Here is a 21,720-nt window from a genome sequence, read left to right as displayed (position 1 = left end):
AAAATAATCCTGAAACTACCTGATCAGTATGGGAAATTCGGGCAGCGCAGAGAGCTCTGGCTCGAGGATAGGAGCGCGCGGAGCATCATAACTTAATAAACATAACAGACCATATTACGTTTGTCACACTTTGTTCACAATATCAAGTCGACGGCATGTTAATAATTATGCAAAGAATGAGGCCTAGAGACAGTCAATGAAAAAAATCTCTGCGAGCTGAGCTGCATGTGTATAGCTGGAGGACGACCATGGATGGGGAGCAAGATCAGGGAGGAAAACGTCGAGTGTTTGCCTGCTCATCATGCCAGTTTTCAAGCCCTTATGATTATTATGGAAAAAGGCCTGGGTTTTTGAAATCTATCGTGTAAGTTAAATAAGTTAAAATTCTCGGTTGAAAATATTTCAAATTTGTAAAAGTAAGACTAAGAATGAACTTGTAACTTTCTTGTAATGATAAACAATATTATTAGCATATTATTAGGGTGCTTAAACTTTAGTTTCAATAAAATTTTGAGTTCATGATTTCTCCTTGTATTATGACTATGTTGTAACGTTGTCGTTATACTCACACAACATGAACATGCAAGGTTAGGAATAACTTTTTTTTGCCAAAATATCACAGACATTTTCAAATTGAACCGGTAGTAGGAAATCATACCAATTCCAACTTTCTTAAAGGGGAAGTTCACCCTGAAGAAAACTTTGTTGTAAAAATAGCAGAAAAAATAGTAAAAAATATTGGTGAAGGTTTGAGGAAAATCTGTTAAAAAGTAAAAAGGTTAATAGAGTTCAAAATTTGGGATTTGTGACGTCATAAACGAGCAGCTGCCCCATGTGTTATGTAATATAAAATGTATGAATTTCAAATTTTGTATGGTTCCTGATGACTTAATTTTGTTTTCTTTTCATGATCGGGTGTGAAATGATTTGTCTATTGATATACAAAAGTTACAGTGAAAACCATTTTCAATTTTCTGAGAAAATGACATTTCATTGATTTTTTACCATTCGCTATGTATAAATGCTGCTCGCATATGACGTCACAAATCAAATAATTGAAATTCTAATAACTTTTTAATTGTTTGATGATTTTTTCTCAAACCTTCGGCAATATTTTTTATTATTTTTTCTGCTATTTTTACAATAAACTTTTTGTCAGGGTGAACTTCCCCTTTAAGAAAGTATTACTCATTCTTCTTCCATGCAGCTAAACTTCTGACGCACTCACATTTTATGGGTTTCTTATTCACTACATTTCATGTTCTCCCTTAAACATCAATTCCCCTTTCAGAGTTAAAGGGGAATGAAACTTTTGGAACAAATCGGCTTGTGTAGAAACAGAAAAATCAAAGGATAAGAATAAAGAAAGTTTGAGAAAAATCGGACAAATAGTGAGAAAGTTATGAGCATTTGAAAATTGCAATCACTAATGCTATGGAGATCCTCACATTGGCAATGCGACAAGGAAGTGTGATGTCACTGATGAACAACTTTCCCTTTGGTGGACTATAAAATACCCTCAAAATGTCTCTTTTTGCTTTTTCTTATGATGATACAAACTCCTTATCCATGATGTATTCTTAAAAAATATGTAGTACATGCCCTCATGTAGAAAGAACACATGATTTATGGATAGATGTGATAAAAGAGGTAATTCAAGTGAAATATATACTAAAGTAATGGGGAGAGTTGTTCACAAGTGACATCGCACATCTTTGTCGCATTACCAATTTGCTATCTCCATAGCATTAGTGATCGCAATATTCAAATGCTCATAACTTTCTCACTATTTGTCCGATTTTTCTCAAACTTTTGTTGATCTGTTTCTTTGATTTTTCTGATTTCACACAAGCTATCTTGTTCCAAAGGTTTCATTCTCCTTTAAGTTATGATGTACAGATTGTTTTGGTCAAGCGTCCAAGGTTGACCAACACCTGTTTGGTTGTAAAGTGTCTTGACCAGACCAATATATAAGGGGTTCACTTCTGAACCCAAATTATAATAGAGATTGCAGTTTTAGAGAAAGAATATATAGTGACAGAATAGAGATTGGAGTTTAGAGCTACAGAAAAAGTATACTACATCAGTTAGCAGTATTTATCATCATCATTCTCATACTACCATCTTTAATAAATTCATGTGAACTCAACGAATTTTAGATGATTGCCTGAAATTTTGATATCTAGTCTAGTAATTTCACCATTTTTACTCTGATTTTTTGTGTGTAGATCTATACGAGTCGACTTCTATTGTTCTGTGTCACTATTGCAGGCATATGGCAGGAGTGAAATTTGTGGTCGTTGCATGACTTATTTTATGAGAATTGTGCGTCTAACGTAACCGTAGGCCTATACGCGTATGTGCAGACATGCATGTATCTGCAAGGCCGTGAACTACAGACTTAGCAGGGCCCTGGAAACAATTTTTTTACAGGGGGTGCTGATGTAAATTTGACAAGCAAAAAAAAAAAAAGATTTCACTACAAACTGAAGGTCATTTTGGTCCCAAGAAATTATGTAATTTTCAATATATTTCTCCATTTTACCAAACTTACCAGAATTCCAGGGGGTGCAGCTGCCTATTTAGAATAACACATGCATCACCACTAGGAAAATCTTGGGGGTGCACCCCCGCTTGCCAGGGCCATAGCCATAGTTGGCACATATGATATTTTGTAATATTGTTTTTAGACTCTAACTTGGTTAGACATTTATAGAAAACCTGAAATAAGCTACAGCCTCAGCCTGCAGGTAGTTGAATGTAAGATTTTATGTAAGTGTTTGCATGCCTGTCTCTCATACTTTGGGGATATATCATCATGGTCCCATGATTCAAGATACATGTTCAAATGAAATTGCACATGACCTGACTAGATTCAAAATTATAACTTATATAAGGAAAGAAAGTTCATAATGTCACAAACTTTCTTTGTTACCATAATGATTATAGGCCTATTAAGATGTTTGTTTACTTTCCGTGTGTTAATGTACACATATATGGACCAGGAAAGTGGGGTGCTGTAGCACTCCCCAAGATATGCCTGGGGGTGCTTTGTATGTATGCTAAAAAGTAGAAAGTTAACAAAAATCATCCTATGTAGAGGGAAACCTTTTTTGCATGTCAAATTTTTCTTCAAAGCAGCGCACTATACTTTATTTAAAAATAGTTCCCAGGGCCCTGGCTGCACTTATGTTGCATCTAGATACTCAGCACAGACAAGGTAGAGACTGTAAAGTGTTTAGGCTCAATGTTGGTGTCCACATTGTCTCTCCAACTGTTCATCAATTGTTTTACAATAACTTAATAAGTACTAAATATAGAGCCCTACAATTTACATGATTAATTGTACAGACGTTGAATTTAGAATGATATGAAGATCACAATATATTTCATATTATCGATTCCATTTATTGATTACATTTGTTCAAACAGGTTGCTTGAAGAGGCATATGTCATGAAAGATCCATTTACACCAGAAAATAGGCATCTAACCATTGGTGGACACTGCTCGGAATGTAACAAACCTGTTTGTGTCAATAAAGTAAGTTGAACCATTAACATCTTGCAGCTCATGCAATAACACATGATGGCAATTTTAAATGTTTATTTTTTTATTCTTCCTTGAGATGATAATGATTGCTAGATCTTTGCAACAATATATTTTCTTTAATCTCTGTAATTGGTTATTAATTTTGTTTTGATTTTATGTGGATTTTGTCTTAAAATTTCTCTGTGTTGAGAAAGGATAGTTTGTATATCCCCAAAATCAATTTATTGATTTTGCTCAAGTATCATAGCTACATGTAGAAGAAGGATTGAGAATGGGGTCATCTTGAAGACTGCTTGTTGTTTGGTTCAAAATCAGGATGAAAAAAAAATATCACAGATCTTACTTGTTCTAGTTTGAAAATAGATAAAGGAAAATAATATGATGAAGATGATGATCCACAGCATTTGTATTGTGCCATATTTCTGTTTAAAATGTTTATAGGCGCAGGCTTATCCAATAAGTTAATTACTACACATCTGCTGAAATAAGTGAGTTCTGAGAGACGATTTGAAGAGTTCAATGTTGTCAATTTCTCTGAGTGAAATAAAGATATCTGCTAGAAAAAAGGAATGATGATTGATGTAGTTAATCTTCATTTTCTTTGTGCTTTGAGCTTTTTACCTTGAAATGCATACATGTACTTGATTTAGATTTTTTTTTTCCCTTTTCCTTTTTTGTAATATTAAGGATTGCAGTATATTCTACACAAGACGATTCTGCCTTGACTGTGTTTTGGAAAACTTTCAGGAATTTCCCAAAGAAGTACAGCAGGTGAGGTATTAAGTAGTGTTTGTTTTTACCCCTATTGCTGAGATGCATGAAGTTCTCGATAGCAAGCAACTAGAGGGTCATCAACTTCTATCTGAGAGACCTTATGAGGACTAATGACTTTTATAGTAATATTCATTTGATATCAGGTTGCACATACTGTTATAAAAAAATATATAATGGTAAATATAAAAGAAAATATTTAATTGTGAGTTCAGTATATCATCTTTGTTCTAAACTATTTGGAGTAAAACAGTGCATAACTCTGTTGCGTTACCATGACTGTGTTTGCCTTTGAATGTATTTTGTAATACTTTTCTGATATTTGTATTAACATTTGGACATCATATTTTATTTATTGTAAGTTATTAATAAGTTTTTATTTTCCCATTTTTGTTCGCTCTCTATCTCTTCATTCAACAGGAAGTAAACAAGAAGGATAATGGTTGAAATGGTTTATGCCGAGAGCTAGAAGTGCATACAATGGTACGCTTGAACAGCTAAAGCCGATGAAGGAGAACATCTATAAGTGTTGGGAAAGACCAGCAAGTCAGGAATTGAACTGAGATAATAAGCAGGTGTTTGAAACAAATTGCACCTTAAGATGCCTTTTTTCCTAAATTTTTGCCCTTCATCTTGGTGTCTGTTGATGTCTATATTTGTTTTCACTCTCATCTTTATTGTGATTCATATTTGTTTATAGGAAGAATGATCATGACTCCTTTGGCTGACCATTGCTAATCACACCTACAGTGCAATTCTGATTTCAAGAAGTCAGCCTTTAATAGGTAGTCCTCTCAACCCAGGTGTTACATGGATACCTGGTATGATTTGAAAGCCTATTTAGTATGCCTAGCAATTGAGTCTTGGAACTCTTGTTGGGTTGCTCTCCTGGGAGTGGAGAAAAGCATGCATTGTGTGCGGTAATGCAAGGGTCTGAACACAAAGTAATTCAGAAATAAAGTTGGTATTCTGTTATAAACTGGATTCCAAAAGAAACTTATCAAACTTCAGAAGCGCACTACACAAATTTCACTCAGTCAAAATGAACAAAATTTGGACACAGGCTAGCTTCAGTAATCTTTACTAAGCACATGTCAATAATTGAGAGATTGGTTTAATCACAGAGGCTGTAGCCCCTCAAAGCAATTGGTTATGGAATCCAAAGTCACAAAATGGCTAAAGAAAGACCAATGAAAATGAGATGGGATTAAACAAGCTTACCAGTTTATAAAAGTTCACAGTATTTCGGCATGTTTAATTGATTGCCTCAATAACTAAGAAGTTACAGGAAGTTAAAATTGAAATTTTAAACACACGTATTGAGGTCAAAGAAGTATAATGCATGAATCTACTCAATAGGAGTCGAGCAAATAATGACCATGTGGTATTATCCCATCTCATTTTCATTGGTCTTTCTTTTGCCATTTTGTGACTTTGGATTCTGGAACCAATTGCTTTGAGGGGCTACAGCCTCTTTGTTATTAAACCAATCTCTTAATTATTGACAGTTGCTTACTAAAAATTACTGAAGCTAGCCTGTGTCAAAATTTTGCTCATTTTGACAGAGTAGAATTTGTGTTGTGCACTTGTGAAGTTTGAGAAGTTTCTATTGGAACCCAGTTTAGTTGACATACTTACTCTTTACCTACTGATATTGAAGTATTTTATTTTTTCATATTTTTAAAGTTCATTAAATGTTATTGTGCTTAAGTTACATTAAAATACAGTAATTACAAATTAATTATGTCTCTCTGTGAGGAATTCAGTCATCGATCAAGTGTAGAGTTTGCAATACTGAGTTGTGGGCTTTAGAGATACAGTAAATGACAGTATTTATTGATAATCATTGTAAAGGGAAAGTTCACCCTGACAATAATTTGGTTGAATAAAGAACAGAAAAAATATAGCAATATATTGGTGAAGGTTTGATTTGATAAAAGTCCAAAGAAAGAGTTTCATTTAATTTTTAAAGATTTTTGATTTTTGAAGTCTATGCGAGCAACCTTTCTCATAATGTGGTCTAATATAAATTCTCTGAATTGTAATTGTTTAATGGCTCACGATGAATTTTTAGAAAATTCCTATAAAACGGGTATGGAATGATGTGTCTGATAATATATCCCCAGCACAAATAAAATCACCTTGGTATTTTTGAGACAATTACATTTTGGGGAAGTTATATAACATGACATGAAGGAACTGCTTGCCTCTGACAAACAAAAATCAAAATTTATAAATCCATAACACCACAATACTTAGATGGATTTTCATCAAACCTTCACCAATATTTTGTTTCTGTTTTAATTAAAACAAATTTATCATAATAATAATAGCGGCATATTTACCCAGGGTAGCCACTTCAGTTCCGAAAACTGTTCTCCCAGCGGGCCCTGCTATTATTACCCCGGCTTTAGCACGGCTACCTTGATCGGGCGCTCGAGCATTCGAGGAATTTCTTCCTACCGGGTACCCATTCACCTCACCTGGGTCGAGTGCAGCACAATGTGGATAAGTTCCTTGCTGAAGGAAATTACGCCATGGCTGGGATTCGGGGGTGAACTTCCCCTTTATTGTAGAAAGAAGTGTTATCATTAACACCATCGTCATCATCATGGTCATGATCATCATTTTCATTATCACTATCATAATTTTTAAGAATCCCTAGCAAGCAAAAGAGACATAGACTGTCAATATTGATAGTTCTTAGAAGGTTTTAACTACATCTGAAATAAAGAGTTTGTTACCTCTACTGTAATTGTTTCCTGTTTTTCAATCATTAACTGGGGAATGACAGTTGTTGAAGAGAAGGGAATAAATGCCCTGTGTAAATATCAATGAGTAGTTTGATTTTACAAAGTGAAGAGTGACAGAAAATACATTAAGACAAAGAGCGAGAGGGAGTAGAGACTAGAAAAGAATTTGATGCAGAGAGGGGGAGGGAGGATTGATTGGCCAGGGAATAAACAACTTGTATTACTCATTTGAAAAAGTAAGCTGTGATTCTTCTTTATATTTTCAGTTAAACTTACTCTAAAATTTGTAAAAAGAAAGTTTGAAAGAGAGCTAGGTGAATTGTTGAGAAACAGATTGAGGATGGAGAGTGGCAAGAAGAGGAAAGAGAATCGGGGGGGGGGGGACGTTGTAAAGGGACTCTGGGGGAATTCTGGGCTGGATTGATTTGGAAAGGGTAAGGTGGAATAGGTTGAGAGGGATGGGGTAGAGTGAACAGATATTACAAAAAAGAGAGAGGGGGAAAGAGTGAAAAATGATGAGAAGGGGGGGGGGTGAAAAACATGGGTGAGAGAGCAGAGATGGTAAAACGGAGCCCAACAAAAACGGGATCGACAGTGGTGGAAGAGAGAGAGAGAGAGCATCTAATCAAAACAAACAAATGTGTGCTGTTGAAATATCGGCTGTGAGCGATCGGGGGGGGGGGGGGGGGGGGTATAGCAAATAAGTGACGCAGAAACTACACAACCTGTTCTCTTAATGTTGATACATCACTCGAGTTGATATATTTTCATGAAATTCGTGTGCAACACCCCCCCTATTAACAGCACTTGAGAACGGTGTATGATACCACCAATTTAAAATTCTAGAAAACAAATCGATCTACCATATTATCCAATAAAATCGCACCGCCACTTACACTCTAATATAAAATAGAGTCTCCTTTCCCAAGTGGGTGTCATTTTGTAAGGCTGGTCTCTGATTAGTAACTATAGCGGTATTTCCCTTGAACCGATTCTGATCTCAACTCATATTCCAGTTTGGGTATATTTCATAAAATGAAATCAATCGCGAACATATTGACGTTACTTGTTTTTGCACTAAAATATTCCTGTGGAAAAGATCGAATTGAATTCAAAGAAAGAGAAATATCTAGCGACGAATTATCTTCTTTACCAAGAACATTTGCCAAGAATGTAAGGGATTTGGGTGAAGGCGGGGGTGAAGGAAATGTTCTCTCCGCGTTTGACTTAAAAAATGAGACATTGCTGGAAATAAGAGATTTGTTGACAGATATTAACAACCCAACTTCAACTACGATTTCAAATTTCACAACGGCCTTTCGGGTCGATCCGTGTAATTTCACATCTAAAAGAGATGCCACACCCAATAGTGCAACATATGCTACCATTGATGATGGCATTACTACCACAACAAGGGAAATCACGAACTCACCCGATCACCTTGGGTCAACATCTATTCAGATATCCAATGATTCACAGTCAAGTCCTGATAAGATAGATGCTGGCTGGTTTTCTGTGGCGTTCAAGAGAGAAACTACAACCAGGCCTTTGATGTTGACCAATCATACTTCGACTGTGGCACCTAGGTCAAATCCACGAAACTGGACTCTATGGGATCAGTTAGAAAACATGAAAAGGGTAAGACACCATTATATTCCTGGCCCATTGCATAACAGTTAATGATGTAGAAAATTAATATTGATACATATGTCGTTTCGCCATTTTTCTTCGTTTGACTTTGTCGCCCTATAGGTCTAATCTCTGAAAAATGTATAATGTTGGTGCTCCAGTCTACTTCAGCATGTTCAGTGATTGGGTCTCTAGTGATCAAGGAGTCTCAAATAGTTTTACATAATGTAGATCCAGGTGGGGCCGAAGGAGCCACCCCTCCTATTGGAGGCACAAACAAAAGAAGAAAAAAGGGAGGGAGAAGGAAGGAAGGGGAAAAGGACTCAAAAAGAGGAAGATCGATATCGATAAAAGTTAATGAAGTAAGTGGGTAATTTGAAAATAGACAAAATTTCATGTTATTATTGTAAAGATTAAAAAAAAAATCTTCGCACGAATATTTTCAAGAACAAGATGCTTAAAACATCTTATTTTTAAGTCCAAATTGCCCGATTTCTTCTGCTCGGCCGGAATTCGAGTTTTAGCGAGAAAGGCCTACATCCTGTTCTGGTTACAAAAAAAATGTTGTATGTAAAAAAAAACAAAAAAAAACTACTCGCTCGCATTATATATGATTAGTGGGATAGTTACAGGCCTGACCTCTTTATGATTTCCAACAAACTGTCATTGGAAAATCCTCCTTTCAGGTCAGTATATCAACTATTTTCAGCTCGTGCTAAATATTTGCAACATCGAATAAATGTTTGGTTGGATACGCATCTTATTCATGATTACAAGCAGTTTTTAGAATGTCCAAATGTTAGGTCACTCAGAAAATAAAAAAAATCGCGCTTCGTGCTCGCATTTAATTGGTTAGATATAGATACCCATCCTGTTCATGTTTAAAGCAAGTTCTTAGAATAATGGTCGGAAAATTAAGAATTTTCATCTCGGTCGCATCCATCCGGCTGCTCATTCTTACAAAAATTGCTCAGAATCTCATTTTCACTCCAGGTAATATATAAAAATACCAAAGATATTTTAGCTCTCGCTTCGCTCTCGCATTATTTCATTTGGCCTTATGAAATAGGTCTTCCTTTATAGCTTGTATGAATAAAGCTAAGATTTGAAGAAAAAAATATCAGCTTTTAAGGACCATATCAGAAGGTTCGACGGGCGGGAAAACTAGTTTTCTTTTTTTTTAATTAAAAACTAAAAAGAAATAAATAAGAGCAAGTGTGAAAGTTAACCCTGTATATATGCCCTTGAATCTGTTCTCACCAGTATGGAAGCAGTATGTGGTCGAATCATAAGTTCATTTTCAAGGCAAGAAAAAGATCGGAACACAAGAAATTTTGTGCTAATGCACACAAATATTTAGCACCTTGCACCAGCACTGTCTACTACTTGCATCGAGATAGCATTTGTTTCGAGATTGATTGAATGGGGAAACTTCCGGCACCATTCTGTTTGGCGCCTAAAATTAGGATAAAAGCGTATTGGATAAAAAAATATATATAAATCAAAGGCGTATCAAATCATAACTTAAATCATGCCGTTCATCAAAATTCTAGGTCTTTAAAAAGGGACCGTCGTATTTTATTTGATTTCAATATCCAAAAATTATGATATCAGAAATTTTTAACTACGTCTTCAGTCATTTGCATTTGAAACTCTCAAATATTTAATCTGGGAACTCAACGGAAACACTTAACTTTCAAGAGGTCTCCATTAAGCATCTTGAGATTGGAGGGTTAGTGCTTCGGTTTGAAAACAGTCTGATTAATTATTAAATAACCTCTACTTGCGGCTAATGGTATAAGGTTTTTTTTTCAATCCTCCCCATACACACATACACACAAAACGTACATGCAGTACCTACTTAATTTATTTTAATATTGAATTTATCATGGCCTTGCCTTGGGGAGAAAGCATACACCCAGGAACGATAAAAAACACCCATGCGTGAAAGCAGAGGCGTCGATCCTGGGGGGCAGGGGGGGGGGGCGATCGCCCCACCAATGAAAATATTGGGGGGGCAAACATGTCGTTTTGCCCCCCCCCCCCCAATAATTCCACTGATGTGTAAAAAATAAAATAAGATTGTAATGTTACACAGAAATCAGCAAGCGAGATTGAGATACCAACTCGTCCTTTATTTAAAATTGTGCTCAAAATGTCCACTTTTTAGATTGGAATATCAAAATTTTCAGCTCGCGCTTCGCGCTCGCATCATTTATGTAGCAAAAACCCATACTTTCCATGATTAAATAGGTGAATAGAATGTCCCGTTTTCAGTTCTAAACCTCAACAGAACTCCCGCTTCGATTTGCAATAATTTTTTGTTGGATATATATCTTGTTCTTTATCAAAAACGTCCATTAAACTGTCTTTTTTCAGATCGAAATATCAAAATTTTCAGCTCGCGCTTAACGCTCGCATCTATTGTTCTTTTAGATACCCGTCTTAATCATTGGTACCAAAAATGCTTCGAATATCAAGCTTTCAGGGCTCGCTCTCGGCACTCGCATTATCTGTGTAGTGAGATATACATGTATCTATCCTCCTCATGAGTTACTACAAACAGTCCTAAACAAGTACCTTTTTCCTGTTTTCATGTCAGTATATTAAAAAATTTCAGCTCGCGCTTCGCGCTCGCATTAATTTGTTGGTGAGATATGTGTCTCTATCTCATGAGTCACATTTATATATGTATATATATATATATATATATATATATATATATATATATATATATATATATATATATGCATATATATGTGTGTGAGTTTGTTTGTTTTGCCTTTGGAAAGTTGATTCAGGATTTTGCCACCCCCCCCCCCCCAATCTGAAAAATGGATCGACGCCCCTGCGTGAAAGAAAAAAGTGTGATCACGGTTAACTCTAAACGTACTGTGTGTACAGTGTGGCTATCCTCACAGTGTTGTTTAACCAGTAGCGTAATGAGCCAAAAGTTTGAAGGGCCGACAGATATGGTGTATGGAGTAAAATTTCTAAAATGTTGCGAGCGAAAATAAAATGTTGCATCTTTCATTGAAAAATTATTTTGTGTTAGAATTTGACATAATAATCAGATAAAGTACTATCCCTTTTTCATTTCATTTTTTTTATTTCCTCTCCTTTCGTTATCGGGATCTTCCCCCCTTTTTTTGGGGGGGGGGTACTTGTCCCCAAGCCGCCCCCAGACGTAAGCTAGTGTGATAAGCACAGAGTGCCAGGGGAGCGTTTCATCAAATAATTTGTCCGACGATTGATTGCGCAGTCTGTTTCTTATCCAGCATAATAGAGCTTAAAAATTGTCAGATCTAACAAAAGTTAATAAAATTCTCAATTTCACAGTATTTTCAAACCGTTAAGGCTTTTTCTTTATCATAATCAGTGTAGTCATCATGTGATAAAATAATCCAGTGTGGAAACAAAAGTTCTTATCGTGGCCGCCCTATGTGAAAAAAAATACAGAGTGACATAACAAAGTTTTACAGAAGTTCTTTTTACAGAAGACATCTCTGTGAATGATGTTTTATATATCGAGTTTGATAATATCTTTATCCATCGAATATAATTGCATACAGGCGTACAACAAGAAAATGAACTACTACTATTATTACTACTACTACTACTCCTACTACTAGTAGTAGTAGTTCTATCACCGTCATTACTAGTAGTATTACAATATTAAGTTCTACCACTACTATCACTACAACTGCTACTTCTACTATAGGTTTTCCCGTCCAATTTCGTCAAAATTTCAACCGATGTAATGATGTAATAGTTCAATTTGCAACTAATTCGAATGACCTATGAGATAAACATTTAAATGCCCAAATACTTTATTTGATTTAATCATTTTGGCTCGCGATTTCATGATTATTTCATTTAAACAAGTATAAAGATCGAGCAAATTCAAATAGCCGAAGAGATGTTTTCAAATTCGCAACGGCACCCTTCTTGCGAAGGTTTAGGAATTCAAAATCATTAATATGCGATCACTTATAGGATATGCACAGTGTTTTTCGTTTTTATTTTTTTTTTACTTCATTTGAATGATTATGGAAATGGGTTTTACTTCTTAATTGGATGTTTACCATTATACTGAAATGTATCATCCATCTGAAAAACCATCATCGGAACAACAACTCGTTTTTCCACTTTCACTCAACTATAGAAGGTGGTCTATACCATCCCTTCCCACAACGATATAATTTACAATTATATGAAATAAAAAAGAACAAGATGATGAAAAAATACCTACCATTGGCATAGGTCATCCGCCCACTCACTGGCGGATCCAGGGGGGGGGCACACCCGGCTCGTGTCCGTGCCCCCCCCTTGAGAGCCACAATTAAAAAAAAATCGTGGACCGTCCCTTATTCTTTGGTTAAAAACCTTCGGTTTTGCTCGTCAAATTCCTAGGGAAAATGCCCCCCTTTTTTGGAAATCCTTGATCTGCCCCTGCACCCACTCATTAATCACTAAAAGAATAACCGTTCACAACCATATCCTACACTCTTAAAACAAATCAGTCAAATTGACTAGACCAGTAGTCAGCTAGGAGCAACTGATATGGCAATCACTGATATTCACATTTCTGACATATATTCTAGTCAGAAATAACTATGTTCTGGTAAAATATGACTAGAAAATAGTCAAATATGACTAGAATAACAGTTGCACCCAGCTGACCCTATTAACTTGTCATTTTTGACTGATTTGTTTTTAGAGTGTATATCCTATAGTGTTACATGAATTACCTCTTTATCAAACATAATGGAATACAATTATTCTAACTGAAAGATCAGAAAAAAAGGTAGGGTAAAGTTTGGAGAAAAAAAATTGTATAACGTTATAAAAGAAAAATGAACACAGAAACATGTTATCTGAATTTGGACGTTTAAAGTGCAAATATGTGTGCCGATTAATGAAATTGAAAATGGTATTTTGGGTGAAATTAAACGATCAGTTCGTCGTTGCGAAATTAAATGACGACTTTGGGCCATTAATTTGAACGAATTTCTCCCTAAATTGAATTTCTACCAAATTCAAAGGAATGATATAGAACGGAATTAAATGATGAATAAATGAAAATGAACCATGTGTGCAGAGGGTTGACAAAATATTTCGAATTTGAAAGTCCTTTCATTAATTTAAATGCAACCCTGATGAAATTGGACGGGAAAACCTATATTATTACCACTACAACTATCACCGCCATCACTACTATTACAATATTAAGTTCTACCACTTCTACTACTACTACTACTACTGCTGCTACTACTACTACTGTTCCTCACTTCACAGTGTCAATTACATTTCTAGAAAATATTATGAAATCTCTGTGAATGATGTTGATTGATTGATAGCATTTATTCCATTCATCATAAAAACAAAACAAGGCACATACAAAGTTAATATACATTACATGGGAAAATTGCAATAATACAATGAAAAAATCTGGGAAACAGTTGAATGTACATAATGTTGAGTGTAGGGGAGACCGGCGTTAGTTGGAACATGGGGTTAGTTGAAACATTGTAATTTTCTTTAACGCCTGTAAAGCAAATTTATAAAACACTGCCCTCAATTTATTTTTATTGATAATACAACAGTTGTATTATTAATAAAAATAAATTGAGGGCAGTATTGCATAAATTTACTTTACAGGTGTTAAAGAAAAATACAATGTTTCAACTTACCCCATGTTCCAACTAACCCCGGTCTCCCCTACATAGTTGACAAAAGAATGAGGAGGCAACTAGAAAGGGAAAGCCTTATTAGCGCTGCCACCTTTACAAGAATCTGGAAACTGAATATATATAATATTGTAAAATACATAATGCAATAAACACTGAATACCAGATATAAACATCGAACATAAAAGTGGGAATACAAATTATAACACAAGGACAATTATATATATATATATATATATATATATATATATATATATATATATATATATATATATATATATATATATATATATATATATATGTATATATATCAACGATAGTTACTATAAAAAAAAGGAAGGGGAAGAAAAAAACCTGATCATACATTATTTGAATATTTACTGAGAAGTTGGATTTTATATCTCCTTTATATCTAATAAAGATGAAAATAAAGTTGAAACATCTTTATCCATCAAATATAATTGCATACTTGTAGTTATACATGCAAAGGCATACAGCAACAAAATGAACTACTTCTACTACTACTTCTACTAGTACTACTTCTTCTACTACTACTACTACTACCACTCCTATTACCACTACTACTACTTCTACTACTACTACTTCTACTACTAGTACTAATTCTTCTACTACTACTACTACTACTACTACTACTACTGCTACTGCTACTACTGCTGCTGCTGCTGCTGCTGCTGCTGCTACTACTACTACTACTACTTCTACTACTACTACTACTACTACTACTGCTGCTGCTGCTACTACTACTACTACTACTACTACTAGTAGTAGTAGTAGTTCTATCACCGTCATTACTAGTAGTATTACAATATTAAGTTCTACCACTACTATCACTACAACTGCTACTTCTACTATTATTACCACTACTACTAGTAGTAGTAGTAGTACTACTACTACTACTACTAGTAGTAGTAGTAGTACTATACTACTACTATCTCCGCCATCACTACTATTGCAATATTAAGTTCTACCACTACTACTACTACTACTGTTCCTCACTTCAGTGTCAATTTAATTTCTAGAAAATATTATGAAATCTCTGTGAATGATGTTTTATATATTATATGATTGATTGATAGCATTTATTCCATTCATCATAAAAACAAAGCAAGGCACATACAAGGTTAATATACATTACATGGGAAAATTGCGATAATACAATGAAAAAAAATCTGGGAAACAGTTGAATGTACATAATGTTGAGTGTAGGGGAGACCGGCGTTAGTTGGAACATGGGGTTAGTTGAAATATTGTAATTTTCTTTAACGCCTGTAAAGTAAATTTATGCAATACTGCCCTCAATTTATTTTTATTGATAATACAACAGTTGTATTATTAATAAAAATAAATTGAGGGCAGTATTGCATAAATTTACTTTACAGGTGTTAAAGAAAAATACAATGTTTCAACTTACCCCATGTTCCAACTAACCCCGGTCTCCCCTACATAGTTGACAAAAGAATGAGGAGGCAACTAGAAAGGGAAAGCCTTATTAGCGCTGCCACCTTTACAAGAATCTGGAAACTGAATATATATAATATTGTAAAATACATAATGCAATAAACACTAAATACCAGATATAATCATCGAACATAAAAGTGGGAATACAAATTATAACAGGACAATTATATATATATATATATATATATATATATATATATATATATATATATATATATATATATATATATATATATATATATATATATATATATATATGTATATATATCAACGATAGTTACTATAAAAAAAAAGGAAGGGGAAGAAAAAAACCTGATCATACATTATTTGAATATTTACTGAGAAGTTGGGTTTTATATCTCCTTTATATCTAATAAAGATGAAAATAAAGTTGAAACATCTTTATCCATCAAATATAATTGCATACTTGTAGTTATACATGCAAAGGCATACAGCAACAAAATGAACTACTTCTACTACTACTACTACTTCTACTAGTACTACTTCTTCTACTACTACTACTACTACTCCTATTACCACTAGTACTACTTCTACTACTACTACTACTACTAGTACTACTTCTTCTACTACTACTACTACTACTACTACTACTACTACTACTACTACTACTACTACTACTACTACTACTACTACTACTACTACTACTACTACTACTACTACTACTACTACTACTACTACCTTCACTACAACTGCTACTTCTACTATTATTACCACTACTACTAGTAGTAGTAGTAGTAATAGTAGTAGTAGTACTACTACTACTACTACTACTATCACCGCCATCACTACTATAACAATATTAAGTTCTACCACTACTACTACTACTACTACTTCTAATGTTCCTCACTTCACAGTGTCAATTAAATTTCTAGAAAATATTATAAAATCTCTGTGAATGATGTTTTATATATTATATGATTGACTGATAGCATTTATTCCATTCATCATAAAAACAAAAAAAGGCACATACAAAGTTAACATACATTGGAAAATTGCAAATAATACAATGACAAATCTGGGAAACAGTTGAATGTACATAATCCATATCCATCAAATATAACTGCACATTAGTAGTTATACATGCAAAGGCCTACAGCAACAAAATGAACTACTAATACTTCTACTACTACCTCTACTACTACTACTACTTCTACTACCACTTCTACTTCTACTACTAATACTACCACTACTACTTGTACTACTACTACCCTTCTACTACTGCTACTTCTACTACTACTACTGCTGCTACTACTACTACTATTACTACTACTTCAACTGCTAATTCTATTATTACTAGTAGTAGTAGTACTATCACCGCCATCACTACTACTATTACAATATTAAGTTCTACTACTACTACTACTACTACTATTACTACTCATGCTACTGCTTCCTCTTCTTCTTCTACTTCTAATACTACTACTTCTACTTGTACTACTTCTTCTACTACTACTACTTCTACTACTAGTACTACTACTATTAGTTCTACTACTACTGCTACTACTACTACTACTACTACTACTTCTACTACTACTTCTACTACTACACTACTACTAATACTATTACTACTACTACTTCTACTACTACTACTATTATTATTCTTACAACATATCATTACTACTTCTACTACCACCACCACTGTTACTACTACTACTACTTCTACTTGTACTATTACTACTACTTAGAAATACTACCACCACTACTACTACTACTTCTCTTACAACATACCATTACTACTTCCACTACAACTACTACTACTAGTAGTAGTAGCAGTAGTAGTAGTACTAGTACTACTAGTAGTAGTACAACTACCACCACGACCACTACTATTACAATGTTAAGTTCTACTACCACTACCACTAGTGGCGCTACTACTACTGCTTTGAGCAATCGTAGATTGATAAAGCGCTATATAAATTCAAATTATTATATACTACAGCTACTACTATTATTCTTAGAACATACTACTGCTATTATTCTTAGAACATACCATTACTACTTCTACTACTACTATGTAGTAGTACTACTACTACTACTACTACTACTCCTCCAACATACTATTACTACTTCCACTATCACTTCTACTTCTACTACTACTATTCTACTACTAGGTCCAACTACTAGTACAACGACGACCACCACCACTACTACTATTACAATATTAAGTTCTACCACCACCACCACTACTACTACTACTACTGTTTTTAGCAGTCGTAGATTGACAGAGCGCTATATAAATTCCAATTATTATATTTATTACTACTACTACTACTTTTACTTCTACTATTATTCTTTCAACATACCATTACTACTTCTAATACTACTACTACTTCTACCACTTCTACTACTACTTTTATTCTTTACCATTACTACTTCTACTAATACTACTAACACTACTACTTTAGACTCTACTACAACAGCAACTACTACTTCTACTACTTCAAGTTGTTGTACTGGTAATAATCATAACAATTGTAGTAAAAGTATCTTTAACTCGTACATGTATAGTAGAGATTGTATCATTGCAATGATAACAATATATCTTTGGAACGCCAGAGTGGAATTAAACTGATCTAGCCATTTATTTCAAGTCACGCATATCAGAATCTTTACAAAATCACTCTAAAATGACAAGGCGTGAATATTTTTGATGCCATGACATTCATTATACCCTATTCTAGGCCCTATGACCCCCCCACACACACACACAACTATGCCTGGCTGGGCGTGCCGTTCACCCACAGTTTAAGGGACAGGGCCCCGTAGGCTCATAATTCACAGGTCACCATCTCCCAGTCAGACAATCCTTAACTAAATACATATCAGTGCCCTGACACACAAAAATTGAATAAAAACTTTTCCGTGCACGAAGGTTGTTCTAGAAGAAACGAATTTCTACAGTTCTTGAAGAATACAAATATATTGTTTAAAATGAAGAAAGTATCATGAAAGTATGAAATCCGATCCAAGAGTAGATTTCTCGAAGAATATTTGAAACATAGTTTATTTCTTGGTCTGTAGATCAGATAATCTTGACTTAAAGGTCCATAACAAGTAGTATTTATGAAGCAATCCATCTGACACTCGGTGGATCAGTAAAGATGATAACACATAGGCCTGTCATATACTGCAACCGAACAAATGAAACCATTTCCATAACGACAACGGGTAATACTTCATTTCCATGGCCCTGGGAAGCGGTGGTACTGGGGTTCTACTTTGAAGGTATGAATACTAAGGTTTCAGTTCCTCAATGGATTACCAGCTCCTTTTACTTCACGCAATTACTAAACCTTTGAAAAGATGGAATCTGGACCTCTTGTCTTCCAAATTGATTTATACAAATCATGTATGGTGTAACTGGTACACATCATTAAAAAAAAATGAAAAAAATTGCTCTTTCACCCTCTGGTAAATACAGATTGTAATATTCAATGGTCAGATGATTTCTACATAACCGTCTCCATTCGGATTACTTTAATTTTGATACGCACTGTACTTTGATTTTCATAATAAACTTTGTTAAAGCATGAAATACATTAAAGGGGTAATCCAGGCTTAACATGATATAATTATAATATAATATTAACAGATAAAGTGAAACAAATTTTCATCAAAATCGGATGAAGTTCAAACCTTTGCATAATTTCGGTGAAACGGTTTTATGCATGTCCTCATGAATATTCAGTGACCAAACTTAAGATGTAATATCAAAACTTACTCTGCTTTATATTGTACGAAATCCTAGTTATTCAAATTTTATCTACCGAGAATGGGCAAATTTGGATTGAAAACTGATTTAATGCATGCCATATTTATTACTACAACTTATTTTGTTACAATGTAGGCATGCGCACATTCATGAAGACATAAAATGTTTATGACTTCATGTGATAAAACAAGAATAAGGGAAATAGGGATATGACATCACCAGTCCATCTAATAAATATTAATGACCGCGTGCATATAACTATTTCAAATATATATTACTAAGCTTTAAAATTTAATAATTTTGTTGAACTTGAATTTTGTGAAATTTTACGCGTATTACTCGGTAAATATATTTGTTTAGATAAAATAGATTTCAGTCCGGCGTACCCTTTTCTTCATCAAGATCTAAAGTTGGTTTATTAAATTCATACAGTGGTGGCTCGTGATAAACAACAAAAATAACTACATATACGTGATAAACAAAAATGAGATAAATCACATGAATAATACACAAGGAATAACATATATATGTTTATACAGTTAATATAGCACGGTCATATAATATATATAAAGTGTGAAAGAAATGGATGAAGAGAACAACGCCTACCGTTGGTCTCTTCATCCATTTCTTTCACACAATATTTAAATAAAAGAGTTGCCAAAACACCTGTATTATTAATTGTGTTATGATATTTGTCCTATTTGTAAAGTCAAGCGCTGCCTATACGGCCCTTTTTCAGTCGAGTACATTAAAATAATCTGGTTCATAATCAAACGTTGCATGAAACATCTTTTTATGTTCAGTACAGAATAAAATAATCTGCTCGCATCATTGCCAGTTTAACTATTGCAAGAAATATTTGAAAAGTCCACTTTTCAGATCAGTAGAAAATGCTTGAAATATTCCTGCTTCAAGTCTGTACCCCCCCAAAAAAAAAAAATCAACTCGTGCCTTGCGCTCGCGTAATTATGTTTAAAACACTGCTTGAAATACTAGGTTCTCAGGTTTGTTTAGTATATACTAATTAGGCCCCTTGACCCCGTACTTCTTTACTTTTTGTAATTTTCTTGTCTTGTATTATCCCGTTGCCCCATCTAGTGCTTTTGCAAATGGTTTTTGCTACTTGTGTACTTGTTCCATACATATTAGCATTGGATCCACACATTCCTGAATCACTCCGCTTGCCTTCCTATTCCAGTCCGAACGTTCCTGAAACAGTCCGCTTGCCTTCTTATTCCTGTCCGCACGTTCCTGAAACTGTCCGCTTGCCTTCTTATTCCAATCCGCATGGCTTCTTCTTTCCTTCTTGAAGCTGACCTGATTGCGGATGGTTTCCGGAAGACGCGGAAGGGTTTAGGAAGGGCAGGACATCATCAGGACATCGTCAGGACAGGGTCCCGAAGGTGTCAGGAATTCAATATCCGCGTCCAAATTTTGGTCTCGACCAAAATTTGGATGCGGACAAATTTTGATTTCCCGAACACCAGGAAGGGTTTAGGACAGCGTGCGGACACTCCTAGGAATGTCCGGACAGGTTGCGGAAGGGTCGCGGATTGTACTTATTACATTCCGCGCCTTGTCCTGACGCTGTCCTGGCCCTAGTGGAAAAGGGGTATTTAATAACAGACAATGCAAGCACCCAGAACAATGAAGACATAGGCCCTAATCAAATTATGTTTCATAACGTTATGACAAAAATGTTACTTATGTAATATAACACATAATCATTATTGTAATTATAATGAACAATAATTTCTTCTTTTTTCTTCCTTTCTCTTTATTTTTCTCCTTTTCCCCGTTTTTTTTTTTTTTTTTTTGGGGGGGGAGCCAGCCGGTGGGGGGGGCACGTACCCCTCATGCCCCCCCGTAGTTACGCCACTGTGCACAGTGAATAATTGGATTGGTGACACTGTTTTTTTTTTTGGAGAACTTACCAAATCTAGAAAATAGGCTTTAAGGAAAACATCCTTGCCGTAATGGAGAGAATGTAATGGAAGATTCCAATCAACAACATGCATGCCATCTATTGGTATATGAAATCACAAATTAGATATGATAGAAGACCTGTTATATTCCACGTGTTTGTCTCAACACCTTTATGTGAGGCTTTCGCGA

At 34.7% G+C, this 21,720-nt stretch overlaps 2 protein-coding genes across 2 annotated transcripts in view; one reads left to right on the top strand and one right to left on the bottom strand.

The window, feature by feature from the left end:
- LOC121410029 (Fanconi anemia group D2 protein-like) overlaps nucleotides 1-8,708 on the bottom strand; it is a 61,431-nt gene extending 52,723 nt beyond the window's left edge. Inside the window, exon 1 of the mRNA XM_041601850.1 lies at nucleotides 8,507-8,708. The gene's annotated coding sequence lies outside the window, so the exon portion shown is untranslated. The remainder of the gene's footprint in view (nucleotides 1-8,506) is intronic.
- LOC121410030 (cysteine-rich DPF motif domain-containing protein 1-like) lies at nucleotides 111-5,357 on the top strand. Its single transcript, XM_041601851.1, has 4 exons — nucleotides 111-364; nucleotides 3,433-3,541; nucleotides 4,238-4,321; nucleotides 4,742-5,357. Exons 1-4 carry the CDS (start codon nucleotides 249-251, stop codon nucleotides 4,766-4,768), a joined length of 336 nt encoding a protein of 111 aa, XP_041457785.1. The 5' UTR covers nucleotides 111-248; the 3' UTR covers nucleotides 4,769-5,357.
- Nucleotides 8,709-21,720: the final 13,012 nt, after the last annotated feature.

This window comes from Lytechinus variegatus, chromosome 3 (assembly GCF_018143015.1).
Source record: "Lytechinus variegatus isolate NC3 chromosome 3, Lvar_3.0, whole genome shotgun sequence".
NCBI classification, from domain to species: domain Eukaryota; kingdom Metazoa; phylum Echinodermata; class Echinoidea; order Temnopleuroida; family Toxopneustidae; genus Lytechinus; species Lytechinus variegatus.
This window is presented reverse-complemented; position numbering and strand designations above follow the sequence as displayed.

Bases quoted from the DNA above. Each gene is read 5' to 3' on its own strand.
- LOC121410030 (XM_041601851.1), top strand. From the start codon at position 249: ATGGATGGGGAGCAAGATCAGGGAGGAAAACGTCGAGTGTTTGCCTGC. The intron at 3,542-4,237 runs GTAAGTTGAACC...TGTAATATTAAG, and splicing joins AACCTGTTTGTGTCAATAAA to GATTGCAGTATATTCTACAC. The intron at 4,322-4,741 runs GTGAGGTATTAA...TTCATTCAACAG, and splicing joins TTCCCAAAGAAGTACAGCAG to GAAGTAAACAAGAAGGATAA.